Genomic DNA, 25,516 nt, shown 5'->3' on the forward strand with positions numbered 1-25,516 from the left:
TAATTACCTAGCTCTTTTTCCTCTGCCTCCTTTCTTCTTTTCCAGCAGTGATGACTACACCCTCATCCAAGAGAGGAGCACCCCTATGAGTTAAAGTTACCAGAAACAGTAGGGGCCCTGGTTGTCAGGACAACCACTAACTTTTGACCTCTTCCTTCCTTTGTGTCTGGCCTTTCTTCCTGGTGTTCCTGTGCTAAGGACTTCCCACCCCTCACTGCCCTTTCCCCTTGGCTGACTCAATCTTCATATGAATGGGTGGCCCTTTTAATTACCCTTCTGCCTCAGTCACCTCCCTGCCTTTGCCCTCCACTGAGAAAGGCAGGCTCAGGATTACTACCTGGAAACTGAATGAGCCAGACTTGTAGTTCACATGGGGCCAAAGATGGGGATGAGACATTGTGGGTCCTCTAGTGTCTGTAATGAAAGTGTCCTTGTTTTGTACACAGAGGATAAACTTTGGGGAGATTCTGACATAATTTTCACCTAAGCCCTAACTTAACAGGCATCTCTCTAATCTGGTTAGTTACTCTGTACCTGTGGCTTACAGTTTCTGTCTTTGTTTCCCTGAGCCTGCTGAGGGAAACTGAGGCATAAAGTGCAAAGCTCACTGTCTTCTGCTGTCCTATTCTCTGGATCTGATAGGGTTCTTTAAAAGGTACTGGTGGGGTCACTTTCTCTGTCACATGCACTAACACAGCATCTTCAAAAACCTTTTGTTTCCATTTTTCTCATTACATCTTGGTAACTTTGTGAAGATGGCATTGGAATTCTCCTGTTTTAAAACCCAGTCAGAGGTGCTTGAGGTTATACTGTGGTTAACAAACGGCCTCGGGGAAAGGCTTGACTGTCCTCAGGCAGATTTATGTAACTCATCTTCAAATTAAAATCTTAAAGTGTCACAGTGTCCAGCTCTGGAACAAATATCTTCAGACTACCTTTTAGACTCGATCTTATTTCTGCCAGAATCTACAAGTGTCTTCTTTCTGTGCTGTGTTTGTTAGAAAAGGAGCCAGCTTTTGATGTTTGTCTCTGTCCCCACCCCACCCGGCTACATTCTTTTCTTCTTTCTAATTTCACAAACTGGGTTGGAAGCCGCTTGGTGTTGCTCCATCCATCAGAAACACTTCCTAAAACACATGGGTGACTTAGTCATCGTAGATATCTCTCTGTGTTTGACTTTCAGTCCTTTCTGTCCTCGGGGCTTATTTGCCAAGAAAACCAACAGAAGGAAGCATACGCCGCTGGCAGCTGTCTGCCTTCCCCGGGATTTATAGTGTGTAGAAAGAAGCCATGGCTGGGCCACTAACCCTTGCCTTTCACCCCTTGTCCCTTCCAACAGGATGCATAAGTACATGTGACTTGCCCATTGCATGAATTTTTCATAATGAATTCTTCATTCTAGATCAGCTAATTTATTATCAACACATTTCTGACAATATCCACCATACAACTGGTATATTGGAACACATTTTGATTGATTGGTAGCTTCTAAAAAGTTTATTACTAGGAAAGTAAATCTAAGGTGCATGGCCAAACATTCATGCAAATACATACATACAAAACGTTTTTATGTTGTATACAGTCTGTTGGAGTTTTTGTTTTGTATGGGCTGGTTGGTTGGTTAGTGTTCTGTTGTTTGGGGGTTTTGTTTGCTTGCTTCTTATTCTGTTTTTCATACCAAGGGCTCACCATGTAGCCCATGCTAGCTTCAAACTCTTGATCCTTTTATCTAATCCTCCCAAATCCTGGGATTGCAAGTGAATGCCACAATGCCCATTGCTTGCTTTTTTGCTTGTTTTGAGACAGTCTCACTTTGAAGCCTAGGTTGGCCTAACTGGGGATCCTCTTGCCTCAGTCTCAAAGTGGTGGGATTGCAGGTTTACACCGCCATATTCCATTTGTCCACAGGTTTTTAAATCTAACCCTGTCCTTCACCATAAGGATGAATAATTAAAAGCTTATAACTTGTTTTCTTCTTTAAATATTGGGTATATGCTTTGTCCAGGGTTTATTTCGAACTGTGGCCAAGCTCTAAAGCCAGAGATTTCCCCACTACAACACAGAACTGCTACTGCTCAACTACTCTTTTTCAAGTGTAGCACTTAACAATACAGTAAAAAGAGCCCAAGCTCCCACAATAGGAAGTTGAATATCCCTGACTCACGCAGAGCATCATTAAGAACATAGCAGCTGTCCACCACTGGATGGGATGCAACCTACACACACACCTCATGATGACATGATCATGTTGCCAGTTTGAAAAAAAAATCACCTCAACAGTGCTGTAGACAATGGGGAGAGGCAAAGTTGCAGCAAGGAGACAAATTAGGAAAGAGTTAAACTGAAAGAGGTGAAAGTTGAGAAACTCAGCTTGGACCACTCCAGCAGGATGCTACAGGTGATAGGTTCGAGAGATGTTGAGGTAGTAAGTTGTAATGCTGGATTGGGGTCAAGGACAAGAAGAAATTGAGATTGAGTTCTATAGAGATTCTGCCTTATGGGTTGAGAACTGTAACTGGTAGAGTAACAGATTTTCTGAACAGTGTATCCAGATGATGATTGAGAGGCCACCACTGCCCAAATCAATAGCCTTGCCTAGAGTACAAACAGATACACATAAAGAAGCATCTACTCTGCCTCTAACAGTTACTAGATTCTTTATAGAGAATGTATTTACTTGTATATCTGTCTTTAGTGTGGGTGTTTGTTTGTTTGTTTTGTGGATCATTTGCTTGTCTGAGATAGGGCTTCATGTATTCCAAACTGACCTCAGATTCAGTACATAGCTGAGGATACCCTTGAAGGTCTGTCTGATCCTGTTGCCTCCAGGTCTTGAGTGCTGGGATGACAAGTATGTGTCACCACACCAGGTTTATGCTCAGTGTCATAGTCTGCAGTAACTCATGATGGATTCACAGACACCAGAAAGTATAGAAAAAAAGTTTGCTGGAGACCATCATTCAAGGACAAGAGAGAAGTTAAAGACCATGAAGTAAAACCTGGAAAAGCATTGCTTCACATGGAAAATCAGTGTAAATAAGTGTCTTAGGGTTCTACTGCTGTGAACAGACACCATGACCAATGCAAGTTTTATAAAGAACAGCATTTAATTGGGGCAGGCTTAAGGTTCAGAGGTTCAGTCCAGTATCATCAAGGCAGGAGAAGGGCAGCATCCAGGCAGGCATGGAGCAGGAGGAGCTGAGAGCTCTAAATCTTCATCTGAAGGAAGCCAGGAACATACTGACTATCCTCAGGCAGCTAGGAGGAGGGTCTCCAAGCCTACACCCAGAGTGACAACTTCCTCCAACAAGGCCACACCTTCTAATCATGCCACTCCCTGGATCAAGCATATGCAAACTATCACAATAAGCGATACTAGGATTCACAGAAAAACAAAACAGAATTCAAGCCATACTGTTTTATATAACCAATGGAATTGAAATATCAGCACCAGAAATATTCATGAAAGTTCTAGAACAGAACTGAGGTAGATATTAGACAGAGTACTGTGTGTTTGTCACTGCTAGGCTAAATGTTCTAGTGAGTAAGTCAGACTCCTGTCCTCCACGTGTAAGTCTAATTGTTGCACTTATAAAACGCTGTACCAGTCAGAGGTCCGGTGGAAACAAACTGTGCACACAAGTCTAATGAGGGAAAACAGAAGAGTAGCATCCAGTGAGATCAAGGTTGATATTGATCAGATTGTAGATGAACACTGAGAAATAGATATAGACTGAATAATGCAGCTCAAGTAGTAATGGAGCTGATGTGAGCAGTGGCCAGCACACTACCACACAGGAGATAAGGCTAGGTTCAAGTTAGGAAAGAATGACTTTTTAAAGAGCCAGTAATCGATGTTGAAGTCATGCTGATTGGAATAGGTGCTGGACTGCTTGCCTACGAAAGCATTCATTCACTCACAACAAACAAATGCTGTGTATTCTGGGTTGAATCATTTCTATTTTGGTTTCTTTGGGAAAAAAAAAAAAAAAACTGCCTAATAAGAATGAACAAACATGATGAAGGTAGAATTGAAGTCCACAGTAAAAAGGGAAATATTAATAGTAGAGAATTTAAAGTACTTCATGTGCTTTGTTTTTGTACTAAGACTTGAACCCAGGCCACACCTGTGATGTATAAGCATCTTCCCTAGAGCTATGCTTGCAGGCTGGAGATTCAGCTCAGCTAATGTGGAACTCATGATCCCCCACTGAGCCTTCTCAGCAATCCCTCCCTCCATGTACCATCACAACTGACTTTATGTATCCATGTACCTAACACATAGAAATCGAGTCCATGAAATTAGATGAATTTATATTTGCCACCAGAGATCCATCAAAAAATATCATTTGTGATCATTCAGAGATGGATTACAAATGGACTAATGTCTTGCCTTTAAAAAAAAAAAAAAGAATAAAGGTTATGGGTCCTAACATCGATCTCTGGAAGTTTCTGAAGCACATTATGAAATAGATGTTATCTGAACACTCAGGAAAGAAAACAGTGAGTCCAAGACAGTGGGATAGACTCTGTATGGAACATGTCCTGCCTGGTTATGGTAGCTTTGACAGGATTATGAAAGGAAATCGTGATGATTACATGTGTCTGAATTTCAACAGCTGGTTGTTTGTTATGCTATGTCTATAGAAAAGATGGATGTACTGCACGCGCACACACACACACACAGAGAGAGAGAGAGAGAGAGACAGAGAGAGAGAGAGAGAGAGAGAGAGAGAGAGAGAGAGAGAGAGAGAGATAGAGAGATATGGGGGGAGGGGGATTAATGCTGTCCCAGGAAGCAATTTCAAGTTCCTGCCATTCCCTTGCTCTGTTTTTTTTTTTTTTTCATAACTAACTTTTCAAGCTACTCAACCCTAGAGGAATGACAAAGTGAGTATTGCCGGTTTAACTAAAGGCTATGAGTGTTTTAAATGTACATATGTGGAGGTTGAATTCAATATCAGTGCTTTGTGTGTGCCTGCCTGTCAGTCTGTCTGTGTCTGTCTGTTTGTGTGTGTGTCTGTCTGTCTGTGTGCGTGTCTGTGTCTGTGTGTGTGTCTCTGTGTGTCTGTGTGCCCAAAAGTCATGAATTTCTGACAGAAAGCGTCATTGAGATCAAAGAAGGTTCTGTTCCCTACACACTGCTAAGCAGGTTACTTCTCAGGCATGTTTGGTTCTGGGCCCTCTAGTTAAGAAAGGAATCATGAAGCAAAACAAATCCAGAGGATGGAGTCCTCTTTTTCTTCATCACACAAGGCATCATTAGGTGGCTGATAGATGTCAAGCTTTGAAGTTAAAAGTATGTATAGCTGATAGAAGAAATGTAAGAGAGGAATAAAACTGTAACGTACCATCTTTAGAGATAGATTTACCCTGATACTTGTTAACCCAGAGGCTAGTACCAAATCAAGCAACTAAAATTCACAGAGGCAATATTTTAAAGGCACTTCTAATATTCTAAAATTATTCTTTTAATTGAGCTTCCTTATGGTCATATTGCTAATAGATGGCAGAGGTAAAATAAAAGCCTATTTCTAGATTCAAAAGACAAGACAACCTGTGTTTGTGCCTTGCACTTATAGAGAGGGTTCTGCTTCGAAAGGAGTTTGAATAGGAGTGAGTGTCCTTCAATTCTTAAGTTGTTTGTTCCTCTAAACCTCCTATTGTAAAGGCTTCTCTTTGTTCTCAGCATGGACACGGGTACAGTTGCTGAGATCTCATTGTCCTCAGCTTGGATCCTCAAATTATTACTGCACAGCAACTTAGCAGCTCTAGTTTATAGATTTCTAATGAAAGAAAAATGATTGTTGGGGATAGAGAGATAGCTCCAAGGTTAAGAGTATTTGCTGCTCTTCTAGAAGTCCTGGGTTTGATTCCCAGCACCCACATAATGGTAGTGCCAGTTCCAAGGGATATGACACCCTCTTCTGGCCCCTGTAGGTACAGCCACACTTGTGGTACATAAACATACATGGAGATAATAACCTATACACATAAAATAAGTTTTAAAATATATATTTCTTATGATTCTCAAAAAATTATTAAAAACATTTCTAAAATCGTTGCCTGTTGGCCCTAGATATAAAACTGAGAAACCGGATTCTTAAGTTGTAGTGTTAAGGTCTTGTTTTGGTGGGCAAGTCTTAGAGATGTGGAAGCATGAAGCACGAATCTAAACACAAAAGCGAACGTCACAGAGGCTTGTACATACTCAGCAAACCATTTTAGACTTTACAATAGGCACAAGGAGAAAGACGCTAGGTTTCTCACCCTCAGAGTTCATTTCCTCCTCATTCTTCTCCAATAGAGGACAGGAAAGGACTGTGACCTAAATCCACAGTCAGAGGGCAGCAATGTTGAACTTTCTCAGACACAGCTGAGGAACTTGGGTCTGGCTGGGTTATCAGACTGAAAAGAGTTAAGCTGTGGACTGATTCAGGGCTTTCAAATAAACACAAGAAGGGGCCATGGCAGGAAGACGGGCTGAGAGAGGAAGCAGAGGGAAAGATGCTGCTTTATCAAGTGTGAAATCCACCAAAGCAACTTACTTAACGGAAAGGCCCTGAGTCTACACTGTGCCCCTTCCCCCCCAGGGCCTGCTTCCTCTCCCACTCTATAGATTGGTGCTACTGAGCAGTGAGCCAGTGCTTGTGCGCTAAGTATGTATGTACTTTGCAAGTACCCTGCAGTGGCTGATGTTTCTAGGAAATTAGAAATGGCTTGGGGTATCTCGGAATTATACTCTATTATTGCATTAAAACTTTTCTGAAAGCTTCTGTCTACAGTAAAAACAAATTTTATATTGGAACTGAATGCACATGTATACAGACACACAAACAGATATACATGAATATTTAATATATACATACTTAGGCACATACATGGATGAGAAACAAAAGTATCCTTATATCTATATATATACCTATATATATAGATACACATATACATATACATATATATGAATATATAATGTACTTCTATTATATATTATATATAATGCACTTATACATATTCTATTCAATTCCTACTAAATTTCTTAAAATGTTGATATAAGCAATAACACCTATTCTCTAATGCTATCCAATCACAATTTGAAACATATTGTGCTAAACTGCCTAGCTTTTAAAGCCACCATGAAAGTAGCCTGATATATTGGATATAAAAGACCCTAAGTCTAAGGTGGTGATTCTCAGCCAGAGCCATTTTATTCTTAGGGGACAAGTAGCAATGTCTGGAGATACTTTTGGTTGTCTGGTTACTATCTAGTTAAGTTAGAGGGTCAACTCAGTACTTCCTAATATGTAGAGTAGCCCCTCAGAGTGAAGAATTAGCAGTCAAGCGATCAGAAAGTATTATGATTGAAAACCTTGCTATATAAGGTGAGTGACCAGTTTTAATCTACTGCAGGTCTATTTCAAATGGTAGGAAATGTCCATAAATAGAAGAACAGGCCATTAAAGGTCAGCTTTAACCTGTCCCCTTTTCTGCTCTTTTTCTTTGGACCAGTAAATAGTTAAGGGATCTGTTATTTTCTGTCATTTACAATACAGTAGGAATTTTGTTAGAATATTATGATTACACATATTTTCTATTTCATGACTTCACAGTAATTTCTCATGTGTTCAAACCTTATCAATCCAGAACCTTTCTCACTGAGCCTAAAGCTCTCTTAGACAAGAAAAGAGAAGCAACTTAACTACCTCCATTTGACACAGGCTCCAACAATATCTTCTTCCCCCTCCTTCCCTCTCTCTCTCTCTCTCTCTCTCTCTCTCTCTCTCTCTCTCTCTCTCTCTCTCTCACACACACACACACACACACACACACAACTTGATTCTGCTGTTTGGATAGGAAGTGACCTTCTATTCACCTTGAAGTGCCATCCTAAGCCTTGGTATTAAACTGTCTCCATTTTAGGCCCTGCTCCATTTTTCTATTTTAGACCAGGTTCTCCTAAATGTGGAGTAACCTGCATTCCTCTATAACTGCAAGTCCTAATTTTCACATCTTTCATTTCATACCTGGCATAGCAGAGGCCTTCCAATGTTCCAGATGTCCCAGAACAACCTATTTGTTCTTTTTTGTTGTTATTGCTTTGTTTTGTTTTGAATTGTTGTCATATTTACTATTTTGGAGTCTCCCAATAAGGCTTCCATTCAGAGGTGGCTTGACAGCCTAAGCTTATGAGTGACAGTTGTGGTTGAAGTGATAAAGGTGGCATGACAGAAAAAGACCTCTCTAAATCAAATATCAGACCTGGAATAGTGATGGTAAATAAAGTTGGTGCTGTGGGAGGCTATTCTCTACCGTTTATTTCAGTGTGTTTACTTCATGCGTCTTGTGTTACACAAACAATGGTGTTTGTGTTAATAAATGATGCAGCAGAAGTGACTTCTGATAACCCGTGAAGAGATGTGTGTGTTTATAGCCACCTTGAAACTTTAGATTTAGGTTAGGCAAAGGGTAAGTGAGCTGGTAATGGTGGAACATGCTCATCATCCCAGTATCTAAGGGTAAAGGTAGAAAGATGACAGGTTCAGGGCCAGTCTGGGTTATATGAGGCTAGAAACACTACTACTGTACAACAGTCCCATCCCTTTAAGGGAGCTGTAGCGATACAGATGTCTTTTTGACCTGTCCATTCTGCTGGTCAGACTAGAATAAGACAGGGCTGGAAAGGTGGCTCAACAGTTAAGACAGTGTAATGCTCTTACAGAGGACCAGGGTAGGTGGCTCACAACATCCTGTAACTCTAACAACCTCCTGTACTTCTAGCTCCAGTGGAGCTAAAGTCTTCTTACCTCCCTGTACACCAACATGCATTTACATAGACACAGACACATATGTAAACATAATGTATAATAAAATGTTTTAAAGAAATAAATTTTAAAAGATGGGATAACATATGGACTAGAGAGATGGAATGAACAAATAAGGAAGGGTCACAAGGTCATGTGCTCTTGAATACTCCTCCATGTTTTTCTTCCCCATGGTAGGTAGCTCAATTTCTGACTGAGCCCAGTAGGATTCAGAAGTTAAAGTTTGATAAAGAAATGAAAGTGTGGAGCTGGAGAGATGGTTCAGGGGTTAAGAGCATTGGCAGCTCTTAAAAAGGACATGGGTTAAATTCCCAGCACCACATGGTGGCTGGCAGTGGTCTATAACTACAGCCCTAGGGGCTTCAATCCCCTCTTCTGACCTGCACAGGCCCTGTACACACATGGTGCACAGACATACGTGCATGTAAAATACCCATACACATAAAATAAACAATGTCTAAATAAGTTTTTAAATGAATGGGTGTATAAAACTTTAGAGAAAAAATACAGAACAAAGGAACCTTGGGATAGAGAATCTCATCCCTCTTTGACTTCATGAATCTCCTGGTGTTTGCTTCTATCTAGACACCAAGAAAGGCAGGTTTTACCAAATATCTGAATCTACAGACTTGGAGATACATCTTATGGAATACTGAATGAAACACGTCTTAGAGACTGGATTAAATGACAGTCTAGACACTGAAGCAGCAGTAGTGCATGGGGAACATGACCTTAAGGCAGGAGTAGTTATGGTGGCAATCTTGTTAGTTTGCACTTCCTGTTTCTCTCTGCTGGACTGTTGTATCCATTGGTCATGATGAGGTACCACACTACCCTTTGGCTCAGAGGACAAGATTTGTTGGCTAGGACCAAGAAGTGAGACAGAGCTTGGAAAAGCAGGATTACAGGAAAAACCTGGGAAGAGAAGAATTCTGGGAAGAACAAGTATTTAAATCACATGTGATCCTGTGAGTGGATCCTGTGAGATCTCCCTTTGCAGACCTGAATTCTTCTCTTTCTGCCAGTTTGCCACAGGCTTGCTTCAGGCATTCCTAAGGTTGACTTTGGGGCCTTCAGCTATCAGCTCTGTGCTCCAACTTTGCCCTGCCTTCCAGTGACTGTGCTTCACTAGCGTGGAGGCTCCAGTCCTCGCAGACAGTTCTGCTCGGCCCTGCCTCCCCATATTTAACTTAACCAACTCAGACGCATAACCACGAGCTGAATTTTACCTGTGTGGACTTTGATTCTTTTTCCCTACATTCCTAGGATTTGAAGAATGGTAGTTAGACATATATATATAATGTTTATGCTTTGTGACATAACCAAAGCTGTTTGCACCCCACATCTGTGCATGAAGATGCTAAATTCCCGTGGAAGAAAGCAAAGGGGACATTCTTGCCATAATGAAATTTAGGTCCTATCCTCACTGGATAAATTAATATAGACTCAAATGTACCCAAGCCCTGTCCTCTGAGACATGAGACAGACTTGAGGTACCTAGTTGCTCTCTTGTGTGAGAAAAGGTTACATGGATGCAGAGGTTGCTTGGAAGTTTGAATTCTTGTATTACTAGCCCCAGAAGACAGAAATAGAAGCAAACTGCCTTATTTCATGCCTATGTCAACACAAAGCTGCTCTAAGATTCTCCAGTCTCCTGGAAGTTAGCAAGACTTTGCCCCTTCCCTCCAGTCTTTGATGAGAGCTAGTGCATGTGGTTCACCGTAGTGAAAAGTGTAAACATGTCTGTGGTTTTCAGTGAAGAGGGAGTCCTGAACCACTCTGGCCCTGCAGAGAACCTCATCAGGTCACTGCAGCCACCTCCCTCGGGTACTGCTCTTCTATAAACAGGAACAGGAATTCTTCTTGCCACTAGATCCCTCTTGTCAGGCGGCTTAGGAGAGCTGAATGAAAAGCGCCCCGTGGAAAGGAGCTGCAGCCCTAATAATAACAGACTCGATCCTGTTGGCTATTCTGGGCAGGAGCGGCTTTGTGCCGCTCTTGATCTCTATCGAGGCTTGCCGTTCTTGCCCTGCTGTTACCTTTGGATTTCCTATTCTTAGAATAGGTTGTGAGCCCTGGGCTTGGGGGATTGCAGCCCCCAGGACTGGAATGCCCAGCTTGAGTGGAATGCAGACAGTCTGACAGAATGGAGGTTAAATAAAGTTTGTCCTGTCAGCCCCTCTTCTCTTGGCTATAAGAGCAATGGCATGAGCTGCCACGTAGTATGGGTTCAAACAACCCTCTGGACATAAGTAGAAGTGGCTGGTGATCCGTCCATGACCAGCAGAGCTATGCCAGTCCCCCAGGAGATACATAGTCAAGGGGCCTCCACAATGACTATGTGTCACTATGAAAGAAATACAGAAACAAAAGGAATAATGTTGACACACCTTCTACATTTTTGGCTGAGCTTCAGAATTGGCTTATCTGCTCCTCAGAGTTACTGATTCATGTTTGAAATTAAAACAAAGGGGAACTCTTCATAACCATGAAAATAGATGTTAATCAATAATTGTACCTTGAGCCACGAGGTACTCTGGGAGATTTTTCAAGTAGTCTAAGACATGGTACTGATAGTCTGGTTAAAAAGCAAAGCTATAAACACATAATAAAGGAATTCATATTCCAGAGTGAAATATTAGCTACAAATCTTTGCCACAGCATCAAGTGCCAAAGGAGGCATCGGGAGCAGAGCTCTTCTAGCTGGGCCTCTTGAGGGGGATTTCCTGCACCAGTGTTCAGATACAGAGAAGAAAGGCTGGAAGCAGTGTGTGGGTGTAGAACGTCCTGAAGACTTTGCAGGTCCCCTGACCATACTAAAATGGCTAGAAGAAAAAGTCAGAGGGTGTGTGAAAATCTCCAAAGCCTTAACTTTAGGCAGTGTCTACAGCAGATTACTGAGGCCACAGTGGTTTTCACTAGAGGAGAGATAAAGTTGGGAGCAGCCCTGCTCCAACATGGGGTCCTTTAGCATCTTCTCTGCAGTGCCTAGTATATTGTTATCATAGTTGCTTATCTTGAAATGATGTGATCCCTGTGTTGAGCTGGCTTGGGTTCCATTATGAAGGCTCATGCTGGTACTGAGAGTCTTTCAGGATGACTGTAAGAAAATACAGTGAAAACTATAAACTTGTAAGTAGCAGAAATCCACTTCTCACCCTTGAGGCTGGGTGAGGACCCAAGCACTGACAGATTCAGTTATATATTTTGATTCACAGACTCTATCTCCTGCCAATGTCCTTACATGGTAAAGGGTGCAGTGTCTGGAGGTTTGGATCTTTTTAGAAAGGGCACTATATTCACATTCACAAGGGCTATGGTCCATGCCCTAATTACCTCAGAGGCCGTGTGCACAAATACTGTCCTTCACTGTTGAGATTTTAAAATATGAATCTGAGAAAAAAGGTTGACATGAAGCCCATTTCCTTGAGAATACTGGGTTTTCTGAGCTGTCCTCTCTTCTACCACAGGTGGCTAGAAGTACAGGTGGCTAATCTAACATGTCCCCAGCGCTGGGCACAATACCTCCACCTTCTTCAGGAATCTATCTGGCCTGGTGGAGTGCTGCCCAAGTTTCCACGGCCTGGAAGGACTCAGGCACAGAAAGCAGCTACTGAGAAGCAGGCTTTGCAGAGCCTGATGGGTCTCCTTCCAGGTAATGGGACCAGTGAAATGGTGATCATGGTATAGTCTTCCTACCAGCCGGTTCTGCCACCACTGCCTGACATCCTTTCCCATCTCCAGAAGGGCAGTCAAAGTCCAAATGAGCCATTTCTCCAACTTATGGAAAGGTGGTCTTGGCTGTGATTCTTCTATCTCTCACTCAAGTGATAGCAAGGAGTGGAAGGGCACTTTGGTCACAGACACTGCAGACATGTGAGTTTTTTTTTTTTTTTTAAAAAGAAGCTGTTACTGCAGTGGCAGTCATCAGCACCTTCCTACCGCACAAATATGTTGAGTTTTATGCTAACGTGGTATTTGGGGACCAGAGAACGTGAGTCTCCTGCAGAGCTCACACTTGATGAACTGTAAAGACACAGCCTGAGGAGTGTTGTTCTTCTCTTGAGTTGTTTTTCAAGTCAGGGAAAGCAGTTTGTTGCCTGTGGCTGATATAAAGGGAAGAGTAATGAACTCAGCCCTGGACAATCAGCTTGAGTTAATGTTTTCCAACTTAAACAGTGACATCAAAAACACCACTGCTCCTTTGTGGCAGATTGTAAAGCCCTTTTGGGACTCATTCTTAGTTATACACTCAAAAAGTATATTTTTTCATGACCTTCCTCTGTTCTATGGGGTTTCATTTGGCTGTATAGCTTAGGGCTATGCCAGGAGTAGCCAACCTGTGAGATGGCAAAGGTTTAGAAGATGCTCTTCTTTGATTCTAAGGCTGAAGTGGAAACACAGATGTCTTATTTGTTTTTTTATTTCTTCCTTTAGATTTTTTAGTAGAAATCCTGGGGGTGAACAAGTGTCGGCTGAGCTGGAGTCTCGTCTTGGAATCATTCCAGCAGCCCCTCATCAATAGGTAGGCTGGCACGTGCATACCTAACAAGCACAGGTAAAGCTGTCTACAGTCGTGGGTGGTTAGCACAGAGCCCATGATCAGAACAGGACTGCACTTGACGTGCTGACCTCCAGATTCTGCATGCACTCAGTGGAAGCCAGGTTGCCAGCTTTGGAGTGGCTTCATGATGGTAAGCAACTGTATGAACAGCCACTACTTCTTGGAAAACCTCATGCAAACCCAGCATGAGCTACTGAAAATACCCTCCTAACCACCTTGTATCTAAATGCCTAAAATGCCATTGTTTTAAAGCAATTACATTAGCACTTAAGCACTGTGCTGAAGAAGTGTGAGCAATGGTTTTCCCAACATCTGCGAGTCCCTGTGGCAGGGACCTACCCTGGCCTTGCAGTTCAGGTTACGGGATGACTTTCAGCACAGGTTCCCAGCTTCACCGAAAAGCTGTGGTTAGTATTGAGATCAGAAATTGTTATTGTTTAAGGGGATAGTAAGGGCAGAATCATATAAAGGGACTAGAACCTAGAAATTTTCAGAAAAGAGAACTGGGAGGCTTTGGGGAAGTATCAAGTGCCCTTGCTGCTACCCTTCCAAGCCTACACCAGAGTGTCTAATCTCTCAGCTCTCAGTCCTTGAGGGTTGAGTTCATGAAGAGTAAATCCACAGGGATGCATCCTCACAAGCAGGCATCAACTGCAATCTGACATCACAGCAGTTCTTCAGTTCTCCAGAGTAGTACTAGCATGCTGGCATAACTAGACAATGGCATCTCATGTAGTCTGGTCTTAATTTTTGTCCTAGACGTGGTGACCTGTGGCTTTTGGTAGTGCATTTGTGGCAGCTGCCTTATAGACTCTGTGGCTTCTGGTGAGGTCAAGGCCTCCTAGATGAGAGCTGTACAGTATCGCTATAAGGCAGGCTTTCTTCTCAATTGGTTGTTCTGTGCATTCATTTCAGACATTTGATTTACTGCCTTGGAGACATCATCCTGGAGTTCCTGGACCTCAGTGCCTCTGTGGAAGACTGTACCCCAACCACCTCTGCCTCAGATTCCCCAGGCAGCCTCAAGAAGACAGCTGTCTCCACTTAGCCAGGAGTTATTCATACCATCTCCAAAGGCTTGAAAAGGAGAGCCGTTTACCCTCCAGAGACAGCTAAGATGCCTGTGCACTCTGGAGCTGGGCTAGCTTAGCTCACCTCCATCTCAGGGGCTCAGTTTCCCTACCAGGTCTCCCTTAGTAAGCATGTCAGAGCTACATAGCCTATTTGCATGTGTACCTGTCTCCATGGTTTTTTGGCATGTGGATGGCTGTAGGGAGAAGGTCTTGTTTCCTTGGGAACAGAAGTTGTAAAGAAGAGGCTTTTCCTTTGCCTTCTCACCATCATGGTTTGCCAGCAGCATAGCCCTGCGCATGCATGTACCTAATCCACAAATGTACAAGTGGTGGGTAATACAGAAGAAAAACTAAAGCCAAATTTACTGGGAGGAGAAACAGTCTCCTGAGCTCTCTTTTCCTACCTGGAAACTAAGCATTCATTCAGGATCACTCCCTCACCCTGCCTAGTTTCCCAACAATTCCAGAAGAAGAGGGAAGGAAAGTATGTCTTTGGGGACTTGCTCTTAGGCTATTTTCTGACACAGTGGATTTCTAAAGGATGTCAGGAGTGCTGCTTCCTTGGGTGGCTATACTTTTCCTGTCCAGAAGGCTTCAAAGCATGCTGTCAAGCTTCTGGTAAATCTACCCCACCCTTCACACCCTTTCCTGCGAGGGCTTACACAGCAGATTTTCTTAACTTTCTTCCCAGCCCCTACCCAAGAGCAAAGGCGTTTTGGATTTGTAACTTTCCCTCTATCAACAGAATTTCATGGCAAGTTACATATTTTGCCTCAGTATTTCCAAAAAGAAGGGAAAGTACTTGTTCCATGGCTGAGGGTGTACAAAGAATAGAAGTCAGGGGATATGTGGGGATCCTTCCACAAGACTCTGGCAAGAATAATATAGCAAACTTGCAGGAAACAGATTTTACTTTCTGTTCCTTAAAGATTGAATTAGTCTTCAGGAGTCCAGCAATAAAAGCAGAACACTCTGTGTCCACTGGAAAGATGGAGCAACTGAGAGTAGCTGTTTTAAAAAAGGGAGTTGGGGGGAAAGTCACAAAGGAAGTGCTGCTGCCCAGTAAATGCATATGAGTAGCTGGGGTCCCTGGAGTACCCAGGGGAGACCATAGCCAACCCTCAGCTCAGTAGGTCTATGTCGCTCTTGCCTTGCTATGCTAAACTACGGGATCCACATGGGTGGGGGTCATGGAGAAAGCCTGGTGAGAATGAGGAAGGCATCGAGAGCCAGCAAGCATCACAGTTTTCAAAGACTCTGAAGTATGTGATGAGCTCACAATTAAAGTTGTTCATAGAAAAATGGTTGTGAAACTGTTATTCTCCAGTGCTGAGAGGCTTGTAACTGTACATTACACTCTGATGTGACTGGGAGGCTTGCCATGCTAGTCTGGCTTAAAAAAAGAAAACAGTGAATGGGAGAGTTTCCTGGCCTCTTCTGGTCTTGAAGCTTGGCTTGATGGCTCCTAAGGTCTTGAAGTATCCCCTTCCCTAGGCCCTTAGAGGCAAAGGTAACAGAACATGTCCTCTGAGTGCCTACTAGGATTATGGTTTCAGAGGACACCTTAGAGCTGATCCTGTGGTTCCTGGGGTAAAGGCTACTTTATTCTACATCGGTGGAATGAGCAACCCTGATTTCTGAAACACTTCTCTCCCAACACCCACCCCTTCACATGGCCATAGCCACCTGCTACCAGTTTGGTGCACACATGTGCACTATTATTAATAATCCAGCACACCATGAGTTCCTAGCAGTGAAGTCTAAGGGATCTCTTCATGTCTGCAGCCCAGAGAACTTCCTTATATATATAAGAGGACCCACTTTTACTCCACCAGCCCTCAAAAGATGAGCTATCCTCTAGAGGGAAATAATAAACATAACAAAGGATATATAACAAAACCCATCTGGCTTTGAAGACCTGCTAAGTTTGGTAGCAGGGACAGGCAACAAGTTCACCAGCATATGGGAGAAAGCCGCAGGTCTTGGAATGGTGCTTCCAACTGGAAGTGAACAAGAACTGAGCTCACACTGGTCCACTTCATTTCTTTCCTATTTGTTTGTCCTCTTTAGGACTCATTTTACTCATTTAATTCAGAATATTAATACCTGAAGTATGACCAACACCCATTCTGTTTTGATTGCACATTTGTAAACAGATAAGGGATGGGTGGATACCGAGCTCTTTCTGGCAATTTCTAAATGCCATCCTTGCTGTTATTTATTGAAGCTCAAGAAAGCTGTATGGAATTATATAATTTTATATAAATATACAGTAGCCCACAATTTTTATTCCCAAACTTCTGAATTAGGTTTCGTAGAACCTAGAAGGAAAACGCTCTCCTAAATCTAAAGCATAGGAAATATGAAAATTTAATGTTTAATGCAAGTTTCTAACACACAACATAATCTTTTGTTATAAAGGTGCCATGAAGTGTTTTCTATAAACATTCTTGTACACCACATTTTTAGAAGATATCTATCGTGGATAACTTTATACTCAGTGAACAGCAAGCTCCCCTGTCCCCTGGAGGGTGGTGGTGGATTTGACAATCACCATTCCACATTCTGTATATGTGCTTCTATTCACTACAATGGCTGGAGTTGTATAGTGTGTGCCCTGTAACAGGCTTATTTCATTTGACATAATGACCTCTGGTTCATCTGTACTTCAGCATGTAAAAAGTTCTTTCTTAGACTCAACAATGTTCTGTCATGGATATGCCCCGTTTTCTTCATTTATTTATCCAGTGGCGGACATTTAGGCTACTCTCATTTCTTGGCTATTATGAATGCAATGAAAAGGGGACTGAAAGTATTTCTGTGGATCTCCGAATTCAAGACTTTTTTTTAGATGTATCTGTATTAGTACAGGTTCTCTAGAGTACAGAACTTATGGGTAGTCTCTATATAGTAAGAGAATTTGTTGATGGCTTACAGTCTATAGTCTAACTCCCCAACAGTGGTCATCAGCAACTGTGAATGGAAGTCCAAAGATCTAGCAGTTGCTCAATCCCACAAGGCAGGCAGGTGAAGAAGAATCTTTCTTCTTCCAATGTCCTTATGTAGGTCTCCAGCAGAAGGTGTATCCCAGATTAAAGGTGTGTGCCACTATGCCTGGATCTGGGACTTGCTTTGTCCCAGATGACCTTGAGCTCAGAGATCTCCTTGCCTTAGACCCATGGGCTTCATAACCACTATGCCTCAAGATCTCCATGCCAAGATCCAGGTCAGAAACTTGTATCTCCTAGCCTCAAGATCAGGATCACAGGTGAGCCTTCCAATTCTGGATTGTAGTTTATTCCAGATATAGTCAAGTTGACAGCAGGAAGAGCCACTGTACAGTACCCCAAAGGAAGATTGCTAGAAGATATAGTGGTATTTGAATATTTGAAGCACCTTCACACTGTTCTGTGTAGCAGCTACATTTCTACCAAGAGTGCCTAGAGGTGTCTGCGCAGTCACACAATAATGCCCCCCTCACACATGTGGGGTACCGCTCCACTGTGGTCTTCATCTGTATAACCCAGATCTTCTTGAGTTCTCCATTGTTTTACTCAGTCCATTCATTTCCAAAGACCAATATATTTTATATAAATATAAATTTATAATAATAATATATATAATATAAATAATAAAAATATGAAACTATATAATTGCATACAACTTTCTTAAACTTTAATAGATAACCACAAGGATGACATTTACTCAGTCCATTCCTTTCCAAAGGCCAAAGACTTTGGAGCAAAGATTTGCTCCAAAGAGCAAATCATCTTTTGGTCTTAGCACCTAACAGCTGTTAGGTACTAGATGGGTGACAATGTAAACACACTCCTTGGCTGTGTGAGTTAGGGTGTTCTTGACAGGAATGAAGGTGCTGGGAACATTGTGTTTTCTCCCATAAAGTCAGTGCACATAAGTTAATGAGTCCCCAGGGGCTCACCGACTCGAGTCAACAACTCTGGGACCACCCAAGAGCTCTGTTTGTTTTTCTGCTGTCCCATCTTAAACAGTTGAGGTCTGTCCCGAGACTCCATGACCCATGCTCACTATGCTTCCTGACAACGCATCCAGACCTACTGACTGAGAGGATAGAGCATCTTTTTCAAAGGATGAGGGAGACCCATTCATGAGCTGTTCCCAGGAATCTTACTTATTACCCCACCCTCAATGCCAGCCCATGCACATGAACATGGTTGACTTGCAGTGTACTTTACTCCCAAGGACACGGGCATGTGCTAATGAATGTCAGACAGATAAGAGCTTATCAAGAAAGAAGCAATGGATAGGCATTGCCTAACTCAGGAGTCATCCTACCCATAAGTCTCCATGGAAGTTGGAGAGCTGGCATTTGTTGAGGTCATTACTTGAAGCACTGCATATATTTTTGTTTACCCAGAAGTCAACCCTGTGAGATTAAGTCCTGCCATCCATTTTATAGATGTGGAGCATGACACCTATGTTGACACATGACATACCAGTTTCTTGCAAGGAGGTGAGAGCCGAGATACATATCTCATCAGTCCCTCTCCAGACACACTTACTTAACCACTGCACTAAGCTGCCTTTTTGTCTTACAAAGCAAGAACCAACCAGGTCCTTATTTTCTGAGGCCTCTCGAGCCTAAAACAGTAGCCAGAAGGCTTCTGTAGAGGATCAGAAAGCAAAGGTTTCAGGCATTGTGACTGCATCCTAAGCTGTAACCACTCAGTTCTTCCATGGTAGCATGAAAACAGCCACCAACAATTCATAACTAAGTGAACGGTGTTCCAGTAAAGTGTGAATTAACACAGGCGGCTGGCCAGACCTAATCCATAAGCAGTAGTTTGCAGATCCCATCCGGGGTGTTAGAAGAGTGCTTCTCAAACTGTTACGCCTGTCGTTCACCTGGAACCTTGCTTCTTTTTTTAAATGCAAAATTTGACTTGGTCATCTGGGATGAGACCCAGGAAAAATACAAATGTCATGCTATAAGATGTTGATGACACACTTCCCACCCCTCGACAGGGGAGGCGGGTGAAAGGCTTCCTTCAGAGACCCCAGTAGCACCTGTCATGTGCCCTTCCTCCCACAGCAATGACTTTCCCCAGCTGAAGGCTAGTCTGTCCTGGGTAGGAAAGGATGGGCACAGGGGAAGGGCTGGTCATTATCAAAGCGGGAAACTATGATGTGTCTATTGTCAAAGGTCTACCTGGATGAGCTCTGCCATAATTTGGCCTGTTTCCTCTCTCACTGGAAATGCCAGAACTCACAGGATAGTTGCTCTTACTACCGTGGTGGAAAAGAGAATGGAACCACTGAAGGGTGAAGTTCGGCTAGCAAGCCTTGTGGGGGGGTGGGGGAGCATGGATTTCTCAGGAAAGCATCAGGAGGTAGTTCTGCATTGTTGCAAATGTCATTTCACATCCTGACTCTCACCTGATCATTCCCATTGCACTGACAGCACTGACAGTCTTTAAATAGGCCCGGGTTGCTGGAGAGATGGCTCAGTGATCGACCACAGTCCTGCAAAGAACCAGAGATAGCTCCCAGCACCCATGGCAGGCAGCTCACAAACAGCCTGTCACTCTAGCACCAGGAGAGTCAACATCATCTTCAGACTCTGATGCCACCTGCACTGCACTCACACATGCACGTCCTCCTGTGCAGATATCCACATATCACATCATTTAAAAATCCAAACCCAATAGGAAGTTCTAGCACTATGAAAGAAATAAATGAAACTGGTTAGGATCCGTTCCTGAAGCAGGGTGGGTATAACAAATTAGCATATTCTGCTCGGAGGTGGCAGAGATGGTGTGGATACCAGGTCACCTGGCGCGTCCACAGAACTGCTCTTGCTCTAACTGAGGCTTCTGGCTGCCTCCTCAGCATGACTCACCTGACCAAAGGCCCATGGCCACTCTGCCTCTCTGGAAGCTGAACAAAATTGTAGGAGAACGAGAACAGCTTCTGATGACTCCTCACCAATGTGGCATTGAATTTATTTAAATACTTCCTGCGTTCTGCCTTTACCTGCAGACATGTCTATAGAAGTAAGGTTTTAAAGTATAGGTTTTGAAGTGTGAACAGTTGGGGACTGGGAGGCAGAATAAATGGGAAAGAAGGAGGAACTGAATCAAGGTCTAAATGTAGAGAACATGGCTTGCTTCTTGAGACAGGTCTCAATGTAACCCAGGCTAATCTTGAATTTATGATTCTTCCTCCTCTTTATCTCCAAAGTGCTGTGCTTATAAACCATCTCCTTAAGTAAGATTATCTACTTAACCCAAGGTAGCCCCTGTGGTCAACAATGCTTGTTTAGGAAATAGAAGCTAATTTTAGTATTAAAGTTTTACTGTGGTAGCCAATACAGCTACATGTGGATAACCCACACTGGGGCCTTTGGGGCCAGCTCCATTACTTCCTGTCTCTTTGTTGTTACATGCAAGGGAGAATTGGCTAAGATTACCACCAGAAACTTTAATTCATGAGGGGGAAAATCAAGCGCAGACATCTGAGAACAAATAAATGGACTAATGTGGAACTGAAGAAATGACTCGGGGGTTAAGAGTCATTTGTTGATCTTCCAGAAGACCGAGTTTGGTTCCCAGTGCTCTGATTGGGCAGCTGACAACCACGTAGAACTATAGACCCAACAGATCTGATGACCTCTTCTGGACTCTGAGATAACTGTACTCACTCACTCACACACACACACACACACACACACACACACACACACACACACACACACACACACACATGCAGACCACACACAGAGAGACATACATATACATAATTAAGATAAAATGTTGAAAAGAGAGAGACTTTTAACAGAAGCTATGACTTACCCATGAAGTTCAGCTGAGTTTGAACCAGTTGAACTGGTACCAGTCCACTGACTCCCTTTCCTGTACCCCTTATTGTAGATTCGCTCCGTCTTTATGGCTACTAGAAAGATTAGCCTTGAGGCTGTATATAAAGTGCTTGTATGTCATATCTTACCACCAGGAGAAATCGACCTTGCTTAAGGAGGGAAATCTCTTCCCCAGTTCACATTCTTTATTAGTGCCACTGCTGTGAACTCCAATTGCAGCAACATGAGACCAGGCTAGCTCCTTTTCATCTTCACATGCTCGTGGTGAAACAACCTACCCTTGGTTCTTGGGTCCTATGCTGGAGCACACTTGCATAAGGCGTCTGTCTGCTGTTCCTTGTTCCAGAGCACATTTGCACAGCACATGATGGGAAATCGTATGCAGCCAGTTGATTCTGTATCCACCCTTGGGGCAGGTTGGTCATTCTCCAGTGTAAACCTCCTTGGGATTAACCACTTATTCCAATGGAGAGCACTGGCTAATTAATACCAGACCTGGCCCAGCCCACACTGAATGTCTTACATATGGGTGAGGACCCATAAAGTTTCCTCAGCCTATTTGGAGGAGGCAGAATTATCTGCTGTGGTAACGTGTGAGAGGGGAGTGTGTCAGTTATAGAGATGGCCCCGTGTGTGGTGCCCATGCATTCACAAGGCAGATCAGAGGGCAGTAACACGCATGTGCCAACCCAGCAGTGAGGGCAGCGAGCTTTCTGCTTGCTAGCAACAGAACTGGATCCTTCGTTTTAGCATTCTGGAGACACAAGGGCTTGTGTTTCTATAACTCCATACCTTATATCTTGAGGAATGAAGGATAAGTCGAGTTCTGTGTGAGGTTGGAGATTTCTGTGGTCCCCCCCAAAAGAAATGATAGGAATTTTTCCGATTTAGTTCCCTTCCTAGTAGCCAGCCTTGAGCTGATGGTTCACTCTGTGTAGTTCCTCTCTAGGTTCATTTCTGGAGTAGTGTTCTTAAGAACTAGGCGCACAGCAACAGATGGGGGAAATGTACAAGTTCTTCCCCCTCTCTGTCATGTCTCCTTACCTTGTACAACCCCCAAATTAAATTTTTCCCAGTATATCTCCTCTTCATGGTTGATTTGAACACCATGGTAGTTTTTGATAGTTTACATAGCCATCCAGTTATGGATATGCCCTTTTCCTCAGCTGATAGTCTTTGGGGAGAAGATGTGCCCAGTGAAATCAAAAGCCCTGCCAAGGTGAAGAGAAAGTGTTTCTCAATGAACTGTCTCCGCCACGCACACCATTCACAAGGCTGCAGTTTAGCGTCCTTTGATTCTTACTGCAGATGCCAAAGCTTAGGAGCTTTAATGACTTGCTGAGCACTCTGCTATGAGAACTGTTTTGATGCTGGACTGGGTACCACAGCCTTTAGAAACACCGATGAAGTTGCTTCCCATCCCTGCATTTCACCCCAGTTATTAATAATACAGGTTGGGTCTCTTAAGAGAAACTGTCCAAAGATATGAGAACAATGCTGAATAGTTAGGACTCAGGTAAAACACAGTGGCTTGTGAAAGCAAAAATGCCTGTATTTGCCCACCTCTCTGCTCTGCATCCCTCCTGTGTGCACCTGCTGATGGGCAGAGTTTCTCTTCAGGTACCTGCTTGAAACACACACAGATGTTTTCACTGAGCGGTACCCAGCTGGTGGAGTTCCTTTCAAGTCTGCCTTCAGACTGTCTACAATGTCTGTCTTCCCTCCTGGGCTGCTCACGAGCAGACTGATGTACAGTCTCTCCAGCACTGAACAATATGCCTGGTTTCCAGGCCCCCCGTGTATATTCTGACATGTAACAAATTCTCAGACTCAGTCAGTCCTCTGCCCTCACTTAGGCTAGTGACGTCAGTGACCCACTTCATGTAATATAGCTTGATGCATACATGTCATCTGGCAAAGAACATCTTTCTTTCCTTCTGGTGGACTTAGAAGGCTCAGTGCCATTTGGAAGTTTTCTTCCCAGCTTCTTACAGATATAAGAGCCCCTGTGTACCTATGGCCCCTTCTACTAACTATATACAGCAAGAACACCCTGTTCTGAGCAAGAAAAGGGGGATGTATCAGGGTTTGCTTACCCTAGAACTCCCTTCTGCTCTGAAATGGTATCAGGGGAGGAGAAGTCACTTCACCTTTCTCTCAGAAGCAGGGAGTTACTTCTCTCTGAAACTTTCTGAGCTCCTGAGCTGTTGCCACACTAACCGACTAGCCACTGTCTCCAATGCTTTTGAGTCACCCTGTCTGATCCGAGGTGGAAATGATCTCAGGTTGACAGCTCTTCCCTCTGGTCACCTCATAAGCATATATCTAGCTGCAAAATCTCTCAGCTGCTAGGGTAAAAAGACCTCGATTCCATGGGGGGGGGGGCTACAGAGGGGCTCAAAGGAGGTACAGAGTTTTTCTCAGTTCCAGACTGACCCCAACCCCTTGATCAAAGTGCTTTCTAAAACTTATTTTATTTTGTAATAAGGCTTTCTGGTATATTTGTTGCCACCTAATAGCTACAAGTAGTTCTTCCTGCTCACAGGAGCACCCAGCACAGTAAGTGGGTACTGTTGTTCAAACCTGAAGGGAAACATACCCTTGCCAAAGGAAGACATGATTAACAGTACCCATGAGACTCCTATAGATTATCCACATTCACCTCTCAGGCAATACAAAGATTTGAGAGATGAACTGAAAAGCAAACCCCTGTATTGTGCTTTGTGGCTAATGTAGGGCACATCATGGATCTTTAATAAATTCCTACTTACCCCAGTCCTTCTAGGAAGGGAAGCAATGGTCCCAGAAGTAAGACACAGACTCAAAATATATTTACAAATACCTTGGCCATAGAACTAGGCTCTTCTCTATCCCACATTCTGCCACGTGGCTGGTTACCTATGCTCAGGTACCATGCATCCATCTCCACATTTTTCTGGAGAATCTCCCATCTCCTTTTCTCCCAGAATTCTTTCTCCTCCCAATGTCCCACCTTCTATTTCCTGCCTAAGTCATAGGGCATAGGCTTTTTCATTGATAGGTTTATATCCATATAATACACAAGATGTTCTCTCAAAGGAGAAATTTGTTTTCCTGTTGTCAGAATGGCTGAGTTCACTGTGGACGGACTGTGGACCAGTAGCCTCACCATCCAGTCTTTGATTTCTTACATACAAAGAAGTTGAGTGGTACCATGGCAGCCTTTGTCCCACCTGACAACTTCATTAGAGTTGTACCCAGCCCAGTCTGTAGACCAATGATGGTAGTCTCTGAACTATGTCATAGGATGAATGGATGGTGACTGAGTTCAGCTTGGTTTTTACTTGAGGTTTTCTTCAAATTCATGTGGGTCTCGACCCAGGGAAGGAAGAAACAGAAGTGCAACAAAAGATGAAGGATAGAAAGGCCATCTTACAAAGGAGTGTGCTTGACTTGGCTCTTCTAGCCTCCCCAAAGGAAAGGTTATTTCCTGCACTTTACTTCTCTGAACCCTGCACAGTCCTGGTGATTTGGGATGACACGGTAGTCTGAAGAAGCCACACACTCAAATGTTCATGAAGTGCAGGGACCTTACCTCCAACTCACCTTTCCCAGGAGAGACACTGTGTGGATCCATAGGGCCTATACCAGCATTTTGTACAATTACTCATATCATGTTATTGTTTGATTGTTCTTCTGAGATATATACTCCACATGTGTGTAGGGTTTTCTAGTTCACAAAGTATTTCCTGTGTACCATCCAACATCTTACCAACAGTTCTCGGGTAATTTAAGAGTTATCCATGTCTTCTTTTGACTAAAAAAAAAAAAAAAATCTGAAAGGCAATTTATCATTGGCACAAACTTTCTAGCCCATTGGACAGGGGTTGGAGACTTGAAAGGGTTATGCCACCAGACAGCCAAGAAGCACACTAACTCTGCCAATGGCTAGCCCCGGGTGCATGGGCAAATGGTGTAGAAACTCTGCAGCTTAGATTCCCTTTCACATCTGTGAAAAGGGACCAAGCATGATGCTCTCTCACAGAGACAGGCTGGAAAGAGATCTAAGTGGGTTGGTGCACATAAGGACAACACCTGGTAATGGTGTGTAGTGCACATCCATTATTGTCATTGGCAAACTAAGCCTGGAACCTGAGCCTTCCATGTCCCAATGCAATGATGGATGTTCCTGCTGTCCTACACCAGTGTTAGCTGTAACAAGTAG

At 43.2% G+C, this 25,516-nt stretch overlaps 1 protein-coding gene across 1 annotated transcript in view; it reads left to right on the top strand.

Annotated features, from left to right (window-relative positions):
* SNX19 (sorting nexin 19) overlaps positions 1-15,759 on the top strand; it is a 38,095-nt gene extending 22,336 nt beyond the window's left edge. Inside the window, exons 9-11 of the mRNA XM_080930124.1 lie at positions 12,290-12,474; positions 13,257-13,344; positions 14,299-15,759. Of these exons, the coding sequence (XP_080786250.1) occupies positions 12,290-12,474; positions 13,257-13,344; positions 14,299-14,431 (406 nt within the window). The 3' untranslated portion in view covers positions 14,432-15,759. The remainder of the gene's footprint in view (positions 1-12,289; positions 12,475-13,256; positions 13,345-14,298) is intronic.
* Positions 15,760-25,516: the final 9,757 nt, after the last annotated feature.

The sequence above is a fragment of the Micromys minutus genome (assembly GCF_963924665.1).
Source record: "Micromys minutus genome assembly, chromosome: 16".
NCBI classification, from domain to species: domain Eukaryota; kingdom Metazoa; phylum Chordata; class Mammalia; order Rodentia; family Muridae; genus Micromys; species Micromys minutus.